Source organism: Pelmatolapia mariae, linkage group LG17 (genome assembly GCF_036321145.2).
Source record: "Pelmatolapia mariae isolate MD_Pm_ZW linkage group LG17, Pm_UMD_F_2, whole genome shotgun sequence".
Lineage (NCBI taxonomy): Eukaryota > Metazoa > Chordata > Actinopteri > Cichliformes > Cichlidae > Pelmatolapia > Pelmatolapia mariae.
In genome coordinates, this window is record NC_086242.1 from 13,608,736 (window position 1) to 13,625,852 (window position 17,117).

Genomic DNA, 17,117 nt, shown 5'->3' on the forward strand with positions numbered 1-17,117 from the left:
TCCTTCCGGTGGAACATGCCACTCAGTTCAATTCAATTTTATTTACATAGCGCTAATTCATAACAACTTTTTCCTAAAGGCACATTATATTGTAAGGTACATTAAGCTACAATATTAGAAAGAAACTCCAGCAATCACACAACTCCATTTCAGCAAACATTTGGCGACAGTAGGAATGAAAATATTTTTATCCCTATTATCAGGAAGAAATCTTCAGGAAAAGCAGGCTCAGGGAGAGGAATCCATCTTCCGTGACCAGTGAGGGGAGGGTAAAGACAAGAGAGCAGAGAGAGACAGGACAAAAGGCACACTACAGGAAAGAGAGGCAGTGTGAAATAATTGCTAATGATTAAATATTGTGTTGTATAAACATACATAGAATGAAGAGATAAGACTGAAGTACAAACACTTAGTGCATCATTGGGAAGCCCCCAGCAATCCAAACCTACTATAGCAATAATCAAGGCAGCGTTCAGGAACATCTGATCAAGCCCTAACTATAGGCTTTAACATTAAACAAAATTTTAAGCCTTATTGTAAAGTAGAGAGTTTCTATCGCCTGAATCTGAACTGGGAGCTTTTAGAGCGAGCTGATAACAATGAATTACAATAGTCCCCCTGCAGAGATAAGTTCCTTGCCAAGTGTCTTAAGAAGCTCATTCATCATATCAGCAGTTATTATAGTTCCTTTGCTTGAAAACACATCTGTGGGATGGTTCTCTAATGTTATTGGGGTGGCACACCAAAAACAGAATTTCCGGTTTTATTATGCTGTTGTCAAATATAGGTTACTTGAAAATGGCAAAAATGAGAAAGAAAAGGATTATAAGCTTAGTTAATTCCCTGCTATTAAAGTTGATATCACTGAAAATAGGCACATATGAAAACCAAAGAAGATTTTGAAATCCATAATAATCAGTTTTAACTGACTGATTGACTGGAAGTCCAGCCATCGCTTTGATTTTCAACAGAGCAAGGGAGAAGCAGCTTAAGATTCACTCTCCCACAAAGCAAATTTTGGGTGGGTGGCCAGAGCCCCCCACTGACCACCCATTGGTGGCGCCCCTACGTGTTGCTGTCAGTTTTCCAATATCTCGAGTGCTTTTTCACTATAAGGGTTGTAGTTGTACCTAAAACCAAGTCATTAGAGGTGACTCATCATAAGATTATGATTTGTGTTTTTAACTAATGTGCCACACTTCAGTTCTCACAAATTATTAGATATCTTGTTTTACCACTTCAGTGGTTTCGGTTTCCTACCCTTAAATGCATACAGCACCATTATAATTAATTTTCTTTATCTTTAATCCTAATTGAAACAATGTATTAATTCACTTTCTATATCTGTTATGATGAAAGTTCCTGTAATAGCTCACATGGTCTCTTTGAAATGAAAACTTATTCCAAAGGGAAAGCCTGTTACAGCTGAATCACCCCGCGGTTAAAGCAGCTGTGTAATTCTCTGGCACCGCCCCCCGGCCAAAAAAACCCAGCCCTCTGATTCCTTAGATCTGACTTGTTCAGGACATGACCATGACGTCGTAGCAACTTAACTAGATGAATCATAGCCATAATTCCCTGAGGTATTTTACCACCATAGCCTATCATGTTCATACATGTAAATATGTGAGAAAGAATTGTGTATATTTCTGTTATGTGTCCTGTGTACTGTTTGTTTGTATATGTGTCTTTCTGGCTGCTGTTGCAACCAAATTTCCCCTTGTGGGACAATTAAAGGATTATTCTATTCTATTCTATTCTATTCTATTCTATACATCTGGAAGCAACACAAGTGAATACATGTCGACCTCTTGCGTTAACCTGCCCATACTACTGCGATTTTATGTCACATTAACGCCTCTTATTTCTTTCAAAGCTTGCCACAACTTCTCTTTTGAAGCTGTCCTTAAAATGTCCTTAACTTCTCTAAATGTGAATTCCAGTTGGTTTTTGTTGTTGTTGTTAATTCATTTGTTAATTTATTGACGATAAGTGAACGAATCACGAATTAATCTGTTGTTTTAAGACAAACTCCCCCAAACTTTTTTCTCCCTGCAGTTAGGTCACCAGGATGCGGGCAGAAGCACCTGCTGGTGGTGAAAGTGCCACTTAGCGCAGCACTTTTTATGTTAATGACCCGTCCAAGCACTTCCCACACCCACTTACCTTTAGAGTACAACAAAAGTGAGTCATTATTGCCAGGCATATCGGTCAGTGGGACTCTTTTTTCTTTTTTTTTCATTGCAGTCACATCACTGTCGACATGATCTGGAGACTTTTGGTGCTTTTGGGGGTGTCCGTCGTTCTTCTTATGGGAGTTGAATGCAGAATCAGGGAGGGAAAGACGCTGACTTTCCGCCGGACTCAGCATAGTGAGAACCAGGGCCGAATGCGCCGTCGCCCCAGGAGGGATGCCAGCAGCTCCCCAGGCACTTCCAAGCCTTCACATGGTCCTCCCTTCACCTCCTGTCGGCTCCTCCTCACCCCCGCCGAACACGAGGTTCTGGATGACAACACACACGAGGTGAGCTGCAGTTTGGTCAATATAGGCAGGTGCAATGTCCGTCTTGCCTTTTATTTAATGTGAAGAAAGAGATTCCAGGACTTTGAAGTTGGTACCAGTTTTTATTTGTGTTTGGGTTTCTCAACCAAGTGAAAGTAATATAAACACGTATATTAATGTAAGCCCGTATACTCATTTGGCAAAGAGTATTATTGGGAAAATTACAGGAAATTGTGAGAAGAGATCTAATTTAGCTTGTTAGGCGTGTTTTTTGTGATGTGTGAGTTTTTCTCCTCTCTCTGTAGACAGGTTTTAATGGTGATGATGGTTCCTACGTAATTCTCACATGGGTTGGTGATGATACAGGGGTGAGTAGCTTCTTATACAGAAAGTTTATTGCATATGGCCTCTTATATATCACAGGGGCACAATAGAATTCAAGAGTTTGTAAACGAAAAAAAGTGCCACAACACAGAAATATGCATCAATATACATAATGAATCAAATATAATTGAGGCTGATTTTAAACACAGCAAATTCTCCTCATTCTTTAATATCCATGGGTATGTAATTTCACAATACCCCTGGTTTTATCCTTATCTTACTAGTTCTGTCAGTGACAACTGGAATATAGTAATAAAGTGTTAAGGAAAAAATAAGAAAAACCTACATTTCATTAGCTCTTACAGTGGTCACAAACTCTGAGCTTTCCATCTTGTACTTTAAGGATTTGTTTATAGAATGAAAGCACAGACTTGACCAGGTTTTTGTGCAGTAACAGACATGTTAGACAACATGCTGGTTTAAAATAAAAGCCAAATTAAAGTGTGCTATAAGACTGGATCGTCTTAATCTAACTGTGACTTTTTAACCCAGTGTTTAAAGTTGTAACTATATTTCTTCATTTGATAGGTGGTCTTGGTGCTGTCAACAATCAGTGGTCCAGTTCATCCTTTAAATGAAGGAGGCTCCTCACGACTTTACAGAAGGTGAGTTAGAATCTGATCAGCAGCTACCGTGGGTACCTCAATCAAAACGTAACCATCTTTCCTCTCTCATCAGCACGGATTACGGCAAATCTTTTCATGACATTTCTCAGAGCATCAACCACACCTTTATTAAGGAGGAATTTGGAGTCAGTGTTGGACCTGGGATTTCTGTAAGTAGCACTATTTTACACTCTTACTAACACTTTTCTGTGGGTGTGCAATGAAAGAGCAGTTAGTGATGGTAAACTGCATTGCACGTTTGACTGTGGACTTTGTGATGTTTTCACATAAAGGTGTGAAAATATCTTGTATACTGACATCTAATCAGCTTGAGTCTTACCCACTAGTGTTCTTACAGTTTTGTCCACAGACTGATTATATTGCACGGAGCTATGCAAGCAGAATCTTTAGCTGAGAAAGTGGATGGTTTTCTTCTTTCCTTCTTTTTTTCTTTCAAGTTCATGAAATCACAAGTACAGAGCTTGCATGCACTGAATTTTAAGCAGACAATTCTGCACGAAACTACCAAAAGTTATTGATGAAGCTAAAATTCTTTCTCAAATTTCCATCTCTGAGCTGTTTTCCATTGATTTTCACTGACAGGTGATTTTAACAGCCGACACACCGGTGCTTAACAATCCAGGTGGGATTATCTTCACCTCCACGGATGCTGGTGCAACCTTCAAGTTCATCCAACTGCCCTTTCACCTGGCGCAGCCAATCGTGTACCACTTCTCCAACCCTGACTATCTTGTGGCCCTCAGCATTGATGTGAGTCTGTTGAACTTTTAAAGTCCCTTAGTGGTTTCCGTTGCTTTGTTTAATATTTCTAGCTATCACACAGACACACATGTTTATCATCCACACAAACACACATCAGGAACACTCCTTAATGTGTAAACATTGCTCTGTTTCCGGACTTTCAGGGCGGTCTTTGGCTTTCTCTGGACTTTGGGGCCTGGTGGACAAAAGTTCATGATGGAGTGCATTCTTTCTCATGGTGAGAATAAAGAAGGAAAAAGAGTTATTCATTATATCAAACAGTGGATAGCTCTGTGGCACAAATATAACAGCACTGGAAAATGCATAATGAAATGGGTAAGATTTGGGACTTAGCTTTGAATAAACTGAGATGATACAAGCAAGGTTTTTCTGAAGCACTAAATGCTTGTTTAAAAAGAAACAGGACCTATTAAAGTTGTGAATTTTGGGGTGTTTGTGAATTTTTTTCCTTCCTCTTTCCATTAGGGGAGCTGGCATAAATTTGTTCTTCAGCTGCAGTCGAGTAGATGCAGGTAAGAACCTGTGAAGCCGTTAAAGGGTTTTGTAAAACTGCAATTTAAAGATCAGACACTTTGTAATACAGGCTTGTCTGTATTCTAGTGTGTATATATGTTTTTATTTTGTGTGTAACAGGGTTTGCATAGTCATAAGAATTCTGCTTTTAATGTTTAATCTAATCTGCATCTTTATGGCTTTTGCAGCCAAGTTAAAATCTTTATTATCTCACAGGAAAAATCCTTTGATTACGGGGCGGCATAAAGGCTATTAAAGTACAATAAAACAATAAAGCAACTGAAGAAGCTCAAAACTGACATGCTATAAGCACATTGCAAAACAAGTAAATAAATTACCAAGTTGTGTGAGGAACTGAGGGGTAGAGTATAGTGTATTGAGATTAAGTTTGATTTATAATTGCTAAAATGACTAAATCTGTAAGTAGAGCAGTGCTTATTCTTAGACAGCTGCATGAGAAAACACTATTACCTTACCCTCCACAGCTTTTGATTTGGTGGATTTTTACACTGAAAGTCCTTCTTGACTCAACCGCAAAAGGATCTGCGTCTCTTTCCAGGATCAAACCAGACAACTTTCACTTGTCCGTCAGATGTGTAAATCACTACTCTTGTGTACATCAGAGCCTAATTTCACAAGCTCAAAATAAATATAAGTACTTTTTTTCACTCAAAACATTTATTGCTTGTGAGGGTGCATGCTGTATGCGGATGAGCAATGAGCTTAAATGTGTTTAAGGCAAGTGCACATTTCTTATTGAACTTATTTGTGTTATTGTTGTCATTTGTCGATACAGTTGAGGCAGAGGAGAGGGGAGATTTAATCTTGAAAAGAACAAAGGACCTGGGGAAGACCTTCACCATAATCCACGAGGACATCTACAGTTTTGGTTACATAGGAGGGTTTCTCTTCTTCTCCGTTATGGAAGACCCGGTAAGATGGCTGGATCATTATTTATACACTTCGGTCTATCGAGTAGTATATATTTGATCTATATAGTCATGCATTATTTTTCTCCTAGAGATCTCCTCGTGTGATGTATTTCTCATCAGACCAAGGAGATACTTTCAGTCAAGCACTCCTGCCTTCTGCATCCACTGAACAGGTGAGAGAAAATATCAACCATCATTTCTGTTGAGTGTGTTAGCAACTACATCTAATATTCTACAGGTAGGTCTGGGAATTGAACCAATTATGTTTGGTAGTATTCAAAATGTAACTGTAGCACCAGGCAGTCAAATGTATGATCTTGATTACTTCTTAAGCGCTTGAAATGAAGGCAGCTGGATGTCTTTTTGATTCATGAAGACATTTTTTTCTCTCATCCAAGAGACTTCATAAGTTCTGAAAACTGACGGAGAGGTGGTACTGACAGCCTAAATTCACTCCTTACCTCATGTGACCCTCATACCCTCATGCAGCCTTAGTCAGTAACTCTTGGGACAACCTCCAAGGCGATGATCTAACTCATCAGTTTTTAGAATTAAAGAAGTCTCTTGGATGAGCGGCAAAATGTTTTCACAAACAAGAAGAAGTCAAGTTTACTTTATTTTAAGTGCTTAAGATTACCATGACCGAGACGACTGAGGATGTACACAGACAGATCTTGCTTACTTATCATTCAAACTAAAAGAGGATCTGTTCTGCATGAATTCAGCTCCATTTTAATCTTGGGCTCTACTAGAGCAGTTTTGTTTGATTCAGAGTCAAAAGTGTTTAATATTTGTCTTTGTGCAGATCCCCAGTGGTCTCTCTCTTTAGGCCAACTTAGCATGAAGTAAAATCCAAAGCCTGTGCAGATTTCCTTGGCTTTAGTGTTGTTAACATTTCTATACTGCATCCTCTGTATATAATTTCATGTCTATAATAAATATAATATAGACAATATAGATGCATCTCTGTAGTGTAGAGGTTAACACATTCACCTTACACGGTACAATTACCTTGTTCAGTTCTGGGAGAAGAAACAAGCTCAGCCTTACAAGTAGTGTATTCCTCGATCTGATCCAGAGTCTGGATAAAAGTGGAATCTGTGCCAAACCACACATGTGGATCCATTTGCTGTATGTGGGAAATACGTGGGCAGCTGAGAGTACTTAAAAAAAGCAACTGTGGCACAGAACTCATAAAGTGTTTTGATGACAGCAGCATTATGTACAATGTAGCCAAAAAACCCTCTTGGGAGGCTACAAACAGTATGAGACCTTATTAGAATCACAGTGAACACTGTGGAAGTGGTAGTAGAGCTTATTAGTGCCTTCAAGTACTAAAGAGTTACTTTAAACTAATCAAACTGGGAGATTTTGAGGTGTTGCAAAGCATAGTATAGCACTCTCTTAATGACAACAGTCTAATGTGTTAGTAATGTTTTGGTGTTGGTACCAAAATATATTACCAAAATTAGGGCAGTTTCTCAAGGGTAGCCCAACACGGTAGTGCAGTAACAGGCTGAAAATTAAATCAAAAGTGTGGCTGATGATTTTTGGAGTCACTTGACTCCGCACACCATCAGCTTTTGCCCTCAGGCAAATCTGATGAATATACAGCAACGTTTTCGCTTTCTGATGAATCTCCAGTAGATTCATCACATTTGTCTGAGGGCAAAAGCTGATGATGTGTTCCCTCAGGCAAGTCTGGTGAATTTACTGTAGGTAGATTCAGGAATTTTTTCAGATCTAATTAATCTACTGTAGGTAAATTCATCAGAATTGCCTGAGGGCAAAAGCTGATGATGTGTGAACTCCACACATCATCAGCTTTTGCCCTCATTATTAATCCCCTCCTGCACTGAGTATTTAAAAACAGATTGTCTAGTCAACACCGAAATGTAACCTTCCACTAAAGTGCACACACATTTGTCTGCTTTTTTTTTTTATCAGCACATATCAAGGACCCTTCAAAGATATAGTATTATTACTGCTCTTAGTTCTTAGTAAGTTATTAATAAGCAAGATATGGTTCTACCTTTTCCCTCCCAGCACAACACAGTAGCTTTAAATTGAATTTAATTGGCACATAAGGAATTTTTTTAAATGATAATTGAGATGTTCATTGCACCGCTCCATTTGTCTTTGTGTCAGGTTTATGGGTGGGGAACATTAAAGATAAATGCAGATACTTCTGTTTGCTTGAATGTTAAGGAAGTTGGTTGATATACAGAAAGAACATCAGTGGCAACATCTTCTCTTTCAACACCAGCTGAACACACACCTGCTCTGATGAAACACCCACACATCTTGTTGACAGTACAAACACACATTCTGTCTCACGAAGATTAGACAAGATTTATAGCAAAAAATTGAATGAGTCATCTCTTTTGTGTGTGTGTGTTTTTTCATCCACGTCTGCTCTCTACTTTCATATGTGTCTCTGTTTGCAGTTTTATTCCATCCTGGATGGAGATGAGGATATGCTCTTCCTGCACGTGGACAACCCGGGAGGTATTAGACAGATACATAAACCCGCAAATGGGACCTTTTAATATCTTTGGAAATGTTTTCCATTCAAAAAGCCACACCTATAAAAATTAACCCTCTCAGGCTCAAATTAAGTTTTAGTTGCTAATGCACAACCAAGTCCTGCAGTGGTACTTCTGAGTAAAAAAACCTCATAAAATATGTATGTGGGGTAATCAGGTTGTTAGTGTTTTAACTGTTGCAAATCTGCAACGCCTGCCTTGAGAGGGTTAACCCTATGACTGACAAATATTTGCAAACGTGTCCTCACAGCATTTCAGTTTTTTTTCTGTTATAATGGAAAACTTCAACTGTAAAGGCAAGACTGGTTTAACAAGTTCTTGGACTTGCTGACAAATCAGTCCATAATACTGAGTGTGTGTTTGTCCATGCAACTCTAGATCTCATGGCTTTGTTCCTTTCTTTCTTTGTTTTTATCTCCCTCTCCAACTCGTGCCCTCTTTCTTTTCCTTCCTCATTCCATTGCCATTTTATTCTCTTTTTAGTATAATACAATTTTTGGCTCACACCTGCATGAGACAGTGGTGCATGGGTGATGTGGGGTGACTTTGTCTCTTGCTGGCTGAAACGAGGAAGACTTAGGTTTCACTGCAAAAAGCTGATAAGCATATCTTGGCATCAGGGTGTAACACAAATACACATGCACACACGAGGACACACATTCAAAAGCTTAACATGTCCATCACCTCGTTCAGGTGATGGAGAAATGTTTTATTATTATTATAACTTATTTTGTTAAGTCACTTAATACTGGCCTATGAATCATTCAGGCACAAGAATAGCACCTAACTCAAGGTATAAATCAATGCTTTTAACACTATTAGCCTTGGTTTAACCTCCTCAGAGTCCAGACAACAACATTATTGCAGTACTGGCTTTCAAATGTGCTAGAACTTGTTTTTTTTTTTGTTTTGTTTTGTTTTTTGCATATGCTTCAATAAGTAACTGCACTGATTTACTATTTTTCTAGCAAAATATAAAGACGTGAGTAGTGGCTTGAGACTTTTGCAAAAATTCAACTCTTTACATAGGAGAGGTTAAAATATGTTGTAATTTTGTGAGATACATTTGTGCTTTTCTCCCCTTTCCGTTTTATTTCAGACACCTTCTTTGGGACCATGTACACCTCAGACGACCGTGGGATCTTGTTCTCCAAATCTCTAGAGCGCCACCTGTTTGATGGACATCGAAAGAGTGACTTCACCAACATTACTTCACTGAGAGGAGTGTACCTCACTAATAAGCTAGACGTTGGTAAGATTCTTCGTACAGGTGTTGTATGCATCTTCTGTCTTGTAGCTTTTCGTACATAACTCTTGTAAAAAATGGCTTTAAGCCAAAAGCTTTTGATTCCAACCCCCAAAATGTAGCCCACAGTTGTCTGTTTTGTGACACTTTATGAGTTATAAGTGTTTTAATTGAAGAGTTTGGACACGCTGTCATGCCGCTTTCAATTTAGTGCTCAACCAATAACATCATTGTCTGACAGAAGAGAACACGACTGTGAAGTCTGTGGTTGACAACACTATCATCAGCAATATTGCAGTGCAGAGAACAAAATATTACCCAACATTAACGAAACTAAGGAGCTGATTGCTGACGTGAAGAAAAAACAAAGGCAAAGACAAAGATCCCGGTTTGTAACACCCGTAGCAGGTGGACTCCACCCTGCTTATAAAAGCTACAAAAGAAAGAAAGAAAGAAATTAGTAGGAAAACTTATTAAACTTTACAGAGAGGTTGTCATTGGCACATGCATGGCCTCAGCATTGTTGAGCAGAGCACAAAAGTCAGGCTGTGAGACTTCTAAAATCATCCCATAGGAGCAGAAGCTCAGTCTTTTCTTTTCTGATGTTTTTTAGAGTAGCCTAAAAGCAAATCATTTGATTTTTCAATAAACAGCCATGAGATGCATAATGACAGTTATATCTAAAATCCTGATTGAACTTACTGAATATTGACCGGAATACTTTAATTTTCTTTCAGATGGCCGTATAAAATCGGTCATTTCATTTAACAGAGGAGGGACGTGGAGACCGCTTAACAAACCCGAGAACATAAATTGTGGAGACAAGATCAAGAGTGTATGTTACATAGAAAAAAAAAATTAATTTATGTGTCTGTATGTGTGTAATTTCATTTTGATCTTCTTTTTTTCTTTTGCCAGTGCAATCTCCATATACATGGGGAACACAGTCGTAATAACCATATAGTTCCCATGGTGACCCTGTCTGAGCCGGCTGCTGTTGGTCTGGTTATTGCGCATGGTAATTAATTTGTAATTACTTTCAGTGCTTCAGTCCAAATCATTGCATCAAATACTGTGTAAAATTTACACTTACAGATGATTTCCTCTTTTTAACAGGCAGCGTGGGTGATTCTCTGTCGTCATCGCAGCACCCCGACGTGTTTGTTTCCTCAGATGGAGGTTATAACTGGAGGGGGACACTGAGGGGTCCTCATCACTACACTATATTGGACTCTGGGGGTCTAATTGTGGCTGTGGAGGCCCATCGTGAAGGACAAGTCAAGACTATCAAGTACTTTATTCTCATTTAAAGACCACAGGGAAGTGACAGGAAGTGTTTTCTTAGATTTAAAGTTTTCTCTTTTTCTACTGTTTTTCACCACCAGATTCTCCACGGATGAGGGTCAGTGCTGGAAGTTGTATAACTTTACGGATCAGCCCTTCTTCTTTGCAGGCCTGGCGTCTGAGCCGGGGACCAATGCCATGACTGTCAGTGTGTGGGGCTTCCGGCCCGAGGAAGACGGCCAGCCCATGTGGGTAGCAGTCACCATTGATTTCCAGAGTCTCATTACCAGAGAATGTAAGTCTAATAACATCTACGACTACTGTGCACTCTTTGCTCTTCACTGGTTTTTATGGCATGTTGCCACCTGGTGGTAGGTTCATGTGAGTTGGTGCCTTGCAGTAGCTGTTTTTCCACTGCAGAAGCAGGGATTTTCCACAACCTCTAAAAACCTGTAAAAACACATTCCTCTTGTTTTACCTCTGTTTATGACGCAGATTTGAAGAAGAAAACAGACCTGTTTGCATTTTGTTTTGTTTTTTTCTCTACAATTTGTGTGAGATGCTGTAATTAAACCACACCCTTTTATCTGGTGGTGAAAAGATAGATACTTTCGAGTTTCCCAGGACTTTTGATATTTCCCCTGTGGCATTTTGCTTAGTTGTATTGCAGATGCCGTTTTGCACTTGCATTAGTAATCTGATGTAAGTGAAGTAAGTGTTGGGACAGACTTATGCGTCACTAGTTTGACTAACATTGCCTAAAACTGCTTTATTTACATTCTAGGTTTGGTTTTGTTAAACCTGCATTTTTTAAAAGGATTGTTAGTCACAGTTAAATAGGTCATCACTGCCTTCATCAGGTAATGACAACGACTATGAAGAGTGGTTGGCTCATTCAACAGAAGGAGGGGACTCAGAAAGAAATGGATGTGTCCTGGGTGTTAAGGAGACCTACAGGAGGTTAAAGAAGCAATCTCTATGCCGAAATGGGCGAAGCTTTGTGGTGATGAAAAAGCAAAACCCTTGTCTGTGCACCAGAGAAGATTTCTTGTGGTATGTTGGATTGTTTTGTTTTTTTTAATGGTCCTGTAACGTATTACATATTATTGTATTACTGTGAAAAAAACCCTTTCATTTCATTATATTTTGCTTCCAGTGAGCCAGACTCTTTTTTTCTTTTTTTTCCTCTTTGTTTTTAATGACCTTGAGCAATAGTTCTCAAGGCTTTCTGAAGGTCTTCTAAAGTTTTTCTTTGCACACTGGCCACTTTTCCACTCATTTCCAGTCACCATCTGACCATTTGTTAAGCCACTTAATAATGTGATGAAAGTGGGCAGGTTTCAAAAGAAGTCATGGAAGACTTAAAAAAATACTATCTACAGTATAGATGGACAGTATATGAACATCATGTTCTTAAGAAGTATCTCTCAGGTACATTATATTGGACTCTGGGAGTGAGTATTTAAAAACAGACTCACTGTTTGGCGTGGTCAGAAATGGGCTCAGTGGATGTGTGGCTGAGGTACGCTAAGTTACACAAGAACTGAACTGAAAATCAGTGGTACCAGGTCTTATGGAGTGATGAGTCCTAATTTGAAATTATTGGTTCAAGCTGTCATCAGTATGTATGGATGAGGTCAGGAAAGGTACAACAGTGATTGTCTAAAGCCATCTGTAAAGCACAGTGGATGCTCTGTCATGGTTTAGGGCGAGGAAAGCATTTGATTGCCAGTGGCTTAAATTTTCACCATGTCAGTGATCCAAAGCAAACAGTGAATGCAGTAAAAGCATACCAGGATGGAAGAACGCACAATGGAACACTATCAGTCATGGATTGGCCTTCCCAGAGCCCAGACCTCAGTATTATTGGAGCAGTGTAGGATAATCTTGAAGGAGAATGGAACAAAAGGCAGAAACATCCAAAGAGCTTTGAATGTCTTTCAAGGAGCCTGGAGATTTATTCCTGAAAACGACTTAAAGGAATTAGAAGAAGGCTTGCTGAAGAGAGTACAGGCTCTGTTGAAGACTATAGATGGTCTTACTCAGTGTTGGGCAAGTTACTTTGAAAAAGTAATTAATTATAGTTACTAGTCACTTCTTCAAAAAAGTAACTGAGTTAGTAACTGAGTTGCAAGATATTAAAAGTAATTAATTACTTGAAAAGTAACTATTGCGTTACTTTAAAAAAAATGTTTAACCCTCTGGGGTCCAGGGTATAATTGGCCATTGTTAACTACTTTTGATTTTACCTCCACATTTCACCTTTAAAAACTATTTACTTTGCCTTGTTTGGTATCATACTTTTCAGCACAATCTCATGTGTCTGAATTTACAGTTATGTTTTCATTTTCATATACTGTATTAACACAATTGATCTAAAATCAGACAAAAAACATAAAATCCGAGTAGAAAAAGTTATATTTTTTACTGTAACAACCACAAACATGTTTATTGAATCATATTTCATAACTTTAAATGCAAATATAAATTGTCAATTTTAAAATCATATGCACAAGTTTTGCAAACAACAGTTATTTGCAGCCATTTACCATTTAGCTTTTTAAAAAAAATAATAATAATAATAATAACCATTTCAAACTATTTACAGAACATTCAGCTGTTCTGCATTCAACAAGATGCCACACAAATTATTTGTGCCACTCCAAAAAAAAAAGAGAAAAAGATCTCTATCCACTATAAAGGAGAACATCACAAGCCTGATACCTGCAGGTCTGACAGCAGCAGATGTATCACTCATCCTGTTTCTACGTGGAGACAGCAGTCACCTCATTGTTCTGACACACAACACAAAACCATCCACAACACTACACATGAACTACACAAGACAACACACTAACTACACACTCCAAACATGCTAAACATCACAAATCTCTCACATCTCAAAACTCGCTCTCTCTCTTTTTCTGCTGTCTTTCTTTCTTTCTCTCTCTCTCTCTCTCTCTCTCTCTCTCTCTCTCTCTCTCTCTCTCGCCATCACTCCTAAACCTTCCCCCTCTTCCTAAACAACCAAATGTCATGTTGCCATATCATTTTTTGAATGGTCGACATGGTACATTTTTATGGAAGCCCGTTTCCTCCACTAAAAAAACAAAACAGACAAGTATCCATAACTCAAAATTTTGAGTTATTTTCTTGAAATTTTGAGTTAGCTCTGCCAATCAGTAATCTACGTGAATGAGGTCACTTTCTTGTTACCCGGAAGCATATGGTGCAGACTAACGCTCACTCAAAACCGGATCGCAACAAATTGGTGCTTTCGTGAGTAAGTTTGCTGATAGTAACGCCATGTGATTCAGCTAATAACACAAGGATTTCATCATTTTTGAAGCCACGCTGAAAATACTCAGCAATCTGTGGATTCATGACTGGATGTAATACTGGTAGCTTAGCTGTAGCATTTCTACCTGAGGGCTTCAGATTCCGGGTAACAAGGAAATGATGTCATCCACGTAGATTACTGATTGGCAGTGCTAACTCGAAATTTCGAGTTACTTTTCTCAAACTTTTGAGTTAATAAGTCAAAATTTTGAGTTAATAAGTCGAAATTTCGAGAAAATAACTCAAAATTTCAAGTTATGGATCCTTTTTTTTTTTTTTTAGTGGCGGAAACGGACTTCCATACAAATGTGACCTGAGTGCTTTCCTTGCCAGGGATGAGAAAGCAGATGATCATGAACTTCTTTTTGCAGCAAGCAACCAAGAGAGACCAGTGTTCTTACAGTGTGTAAAACATAATGCTGCTCTGTGTGGAAAACATGTGAATCACTCAAGCACAAAAAAGGCAGCTAACTCAAGGGATGCTGTGTCTGCACATAACAGACAACAAAATTAAAACAAAATTAAAACATTTTAATTGCATTCTTAGCCAAAGACATAGCTTCAGCCAAAAACCCACCATAACTGTGTTTTTTTCCTTATGTACTGCATTTTCATGTGTCTTTGCACATGTTTTAATAACTTGCTGCACCCACTTTCTTGCAAAATATAGAGTTTAAGAAGAGAAAAGCATTTTGTGGTTGCAGTAAAACTCTTTTTTCTCCTTTACTACAGCGACTTTGGTTACTATCGCCATGTGAACACCTCAGAGTGTGTGAGACAGCCAAGCGCTGCAAATAAAACCTATGAGCTCTGTTTGAATGGAGAGGAGGATGAGCTTCTGACAGAAGGGTAATTGCCTTCATAAAGCAAAGAGAAACACTACCTTTATGCGCACATGCAAATCTCACTCTATTCCCTTTTGTCTTTGTAGGTACCGCAAGGTCCCGAGTGATAGGTGTGAGGGTGGGTTCAGTCCTCAGCTCATAAAGCAGACAGTCAAAGCCTGTGGTATTAAACCTAGTCCTGCTCCTCCTGCAAAGTCCACATCTTCAGTCACACACTTTGACACACCGGTCAGTAGGTTTGATTGATTGTGCTCTTTCAGTCTTTGCTTCATTTTATAAAATTGTCTTTTTTTGGATAAATATCAACCTTTTTGTGCATTTTCCAGAGAGAAAAGCTGGTGTTGATCCTGGTGTGTGCAGGAGCAGTCATCATCGTCCTCATAGCTATTGTTTCTGCTGTGATTGTTGTCAAGAGAGTGATTTATAGAAACAGGTGAGGCACGCATACGGTCTCTGCTGCACGTTCAAATTTAAGCACCCTGAAAGCTCTGACCGTGGTGGTCTCCTGCTGTCTGCTACAGGACACCAATATATCGTTTCTCCAACCTTCGACTCCAGGACGACGAAAACTCCACTGCAGCTGATCGTGAAAGCGGCACGAGCAGCAATAGCACAGCCTGCCAACAGGACTCAGATGATGTAAGTGGTATTTAGGACTCCCAAAAGGTTGATTGATCTCTTCGTCTCTTCTTCAGACTGTAGGAGGAAGTCACTTGGATAAGTGACAAAACGTTTCTCCTACTGAAAACGCTGCATCCAGATGAACAGAATCAACATTTTGGGATTTCCTTACCAGCATGATTAAGCATGCATCGAGATGTTATTTTGCACTGTTTTATAATGTTTTCCAGATGGTGTAATTTTTCTCACACATACATTTTGTGTTCTCTTTTTTCTAGGATCTCATTGAATGACACAGCAGATATGATTGACACCAGCTGCACTGAAATGGACTGCATGTTGCCTTGATTTTCTTTTTTTATTGAAGCTCCCCAAATGTTTGAATGTCTTAATTTATTGAGCTGACTTTGCTTTTTTCGCTCTTTGTACATATGTATGTTTTCTTGATTTACATGTTTAACACATTGTACTTCTGTACAACATAAAAATAAAACCCAAAACAGAATGTGCATTTAAAATGAAACAAATTCTGCATATTATGGAGTCTTCATCAAAATGTTACAGGTTAAATTATACTCCAATAAATTTCTGCTTAAAACCTGTCCATTTGATGGCGCTGTTGACGCTTTTATCGCTCCCATGTACTTTTAAAATGACTGAAGAAGAAGATGCAACAGGAAGTTGGTGTGACATGGTGAAGATTTTGTTTTGACAGATGACTCACTACTAAAAAAAACTACAAAGAGACATGGGACGGTAAACCGCTTCTAACAAACTTTAAAGTCAGTAGTTAGTGTGACCACTTTTATTCTTCAGAACATAAACTCTCTTGGCCAATCACTGACAGCATGTTTTTGCTGGCGGACTAATCTCTGATGGTACAAGCTCTCCAGGACTACTTCCTGAAATGCAACCCCAAACAGAGCCTCTGTATTACAGATGTCTGAAGATTCATTCTGTTGACTACCTCTGTACATATTGCGGACAATTTGAGTAAGAAATTTCAAAACTAGATTCATGACTCCATAAGACCTTTTGCCACTGATTTTCAGTCCAGTTCTTGTGTAATTTGGCACACCTCAGCCCTTTCTCCATGTTTCCCTTCCTTAATATCGGCTTCTTTAGAACCCCCCTTTCACTGAGACTTTTTCACTGAGGCTTTAGTGAAGCATGTTTTGCACATTTGGTCAACAGTTGCTATAGGAAATGATGCAATTGGAAATGATCTGATTGGCTAACACACTGTCAGTGCACTAAACGCATACCATGATAGACAAACAGTCTTGGATTGGCCAAGAGAGTTTATGTTGTGAAGAGTAAAAGTGGCCATACTAACGATTTACTTTTGCACATTTCTGATGATTCCTCTCTTAGACCATGTGTCAGGTCTTTGCTGGATTTTTTCCTATTTTTTAAGGACATGACTTTCCCATGCTGTGCATCTCCTGTAGATATTTTTGAGGTAGATGTATATTTTTTGTTTGCTATATTGTTGTTTGGAATAGCCCATATTCAG

At 38.8% G+C, this 17,117-nt stretch overlaps 1 protein-coding gene across 1 annotated transcript; it reads left to right on the plus strand.

Moving 5' to 3' along the window:
* The first annotated feature begins 2,263 nt into the window (after positions 1–2,263).
* On the plus strand, positions 2,264–15,973 carry si:dkey-159a18.1 (sortilin). Its single transcript, XM_063460591.1, has 21 exons — positions 2,264–2,524; positions 2,809–2,871; positions 3,416–3,492; positions 3,566–3,662; positions 4,096–4,263; positions 4,419–4,492; positions 4,741–4,787; positions 5,585–5,721; positions 5,810–5,893; positions 8,168–8,228; positions 9,366–9,518; positions 10,250–10,347; positions 10,431–10,530; positions 10,629–10,803; positions 10,898–11,091; positions 11,657–11,849; positions 14,868–14,984; positions 15,067–15,208; positions 15,307–15,413; positions 15,502–15,619; positions 15,880–15,973. Exons 1-21 carry the CDS (start codon positions 2,264–2,266, stop codon positions 15,892–15,894), a joined length of 2,481 nt encoding a protein of 826 aa, XP_063316661.1. The 3' UTR covers positions 15,895–15,973.
* Positions 15,974–17,117: the final 1,144 nt, after the last annotated feature.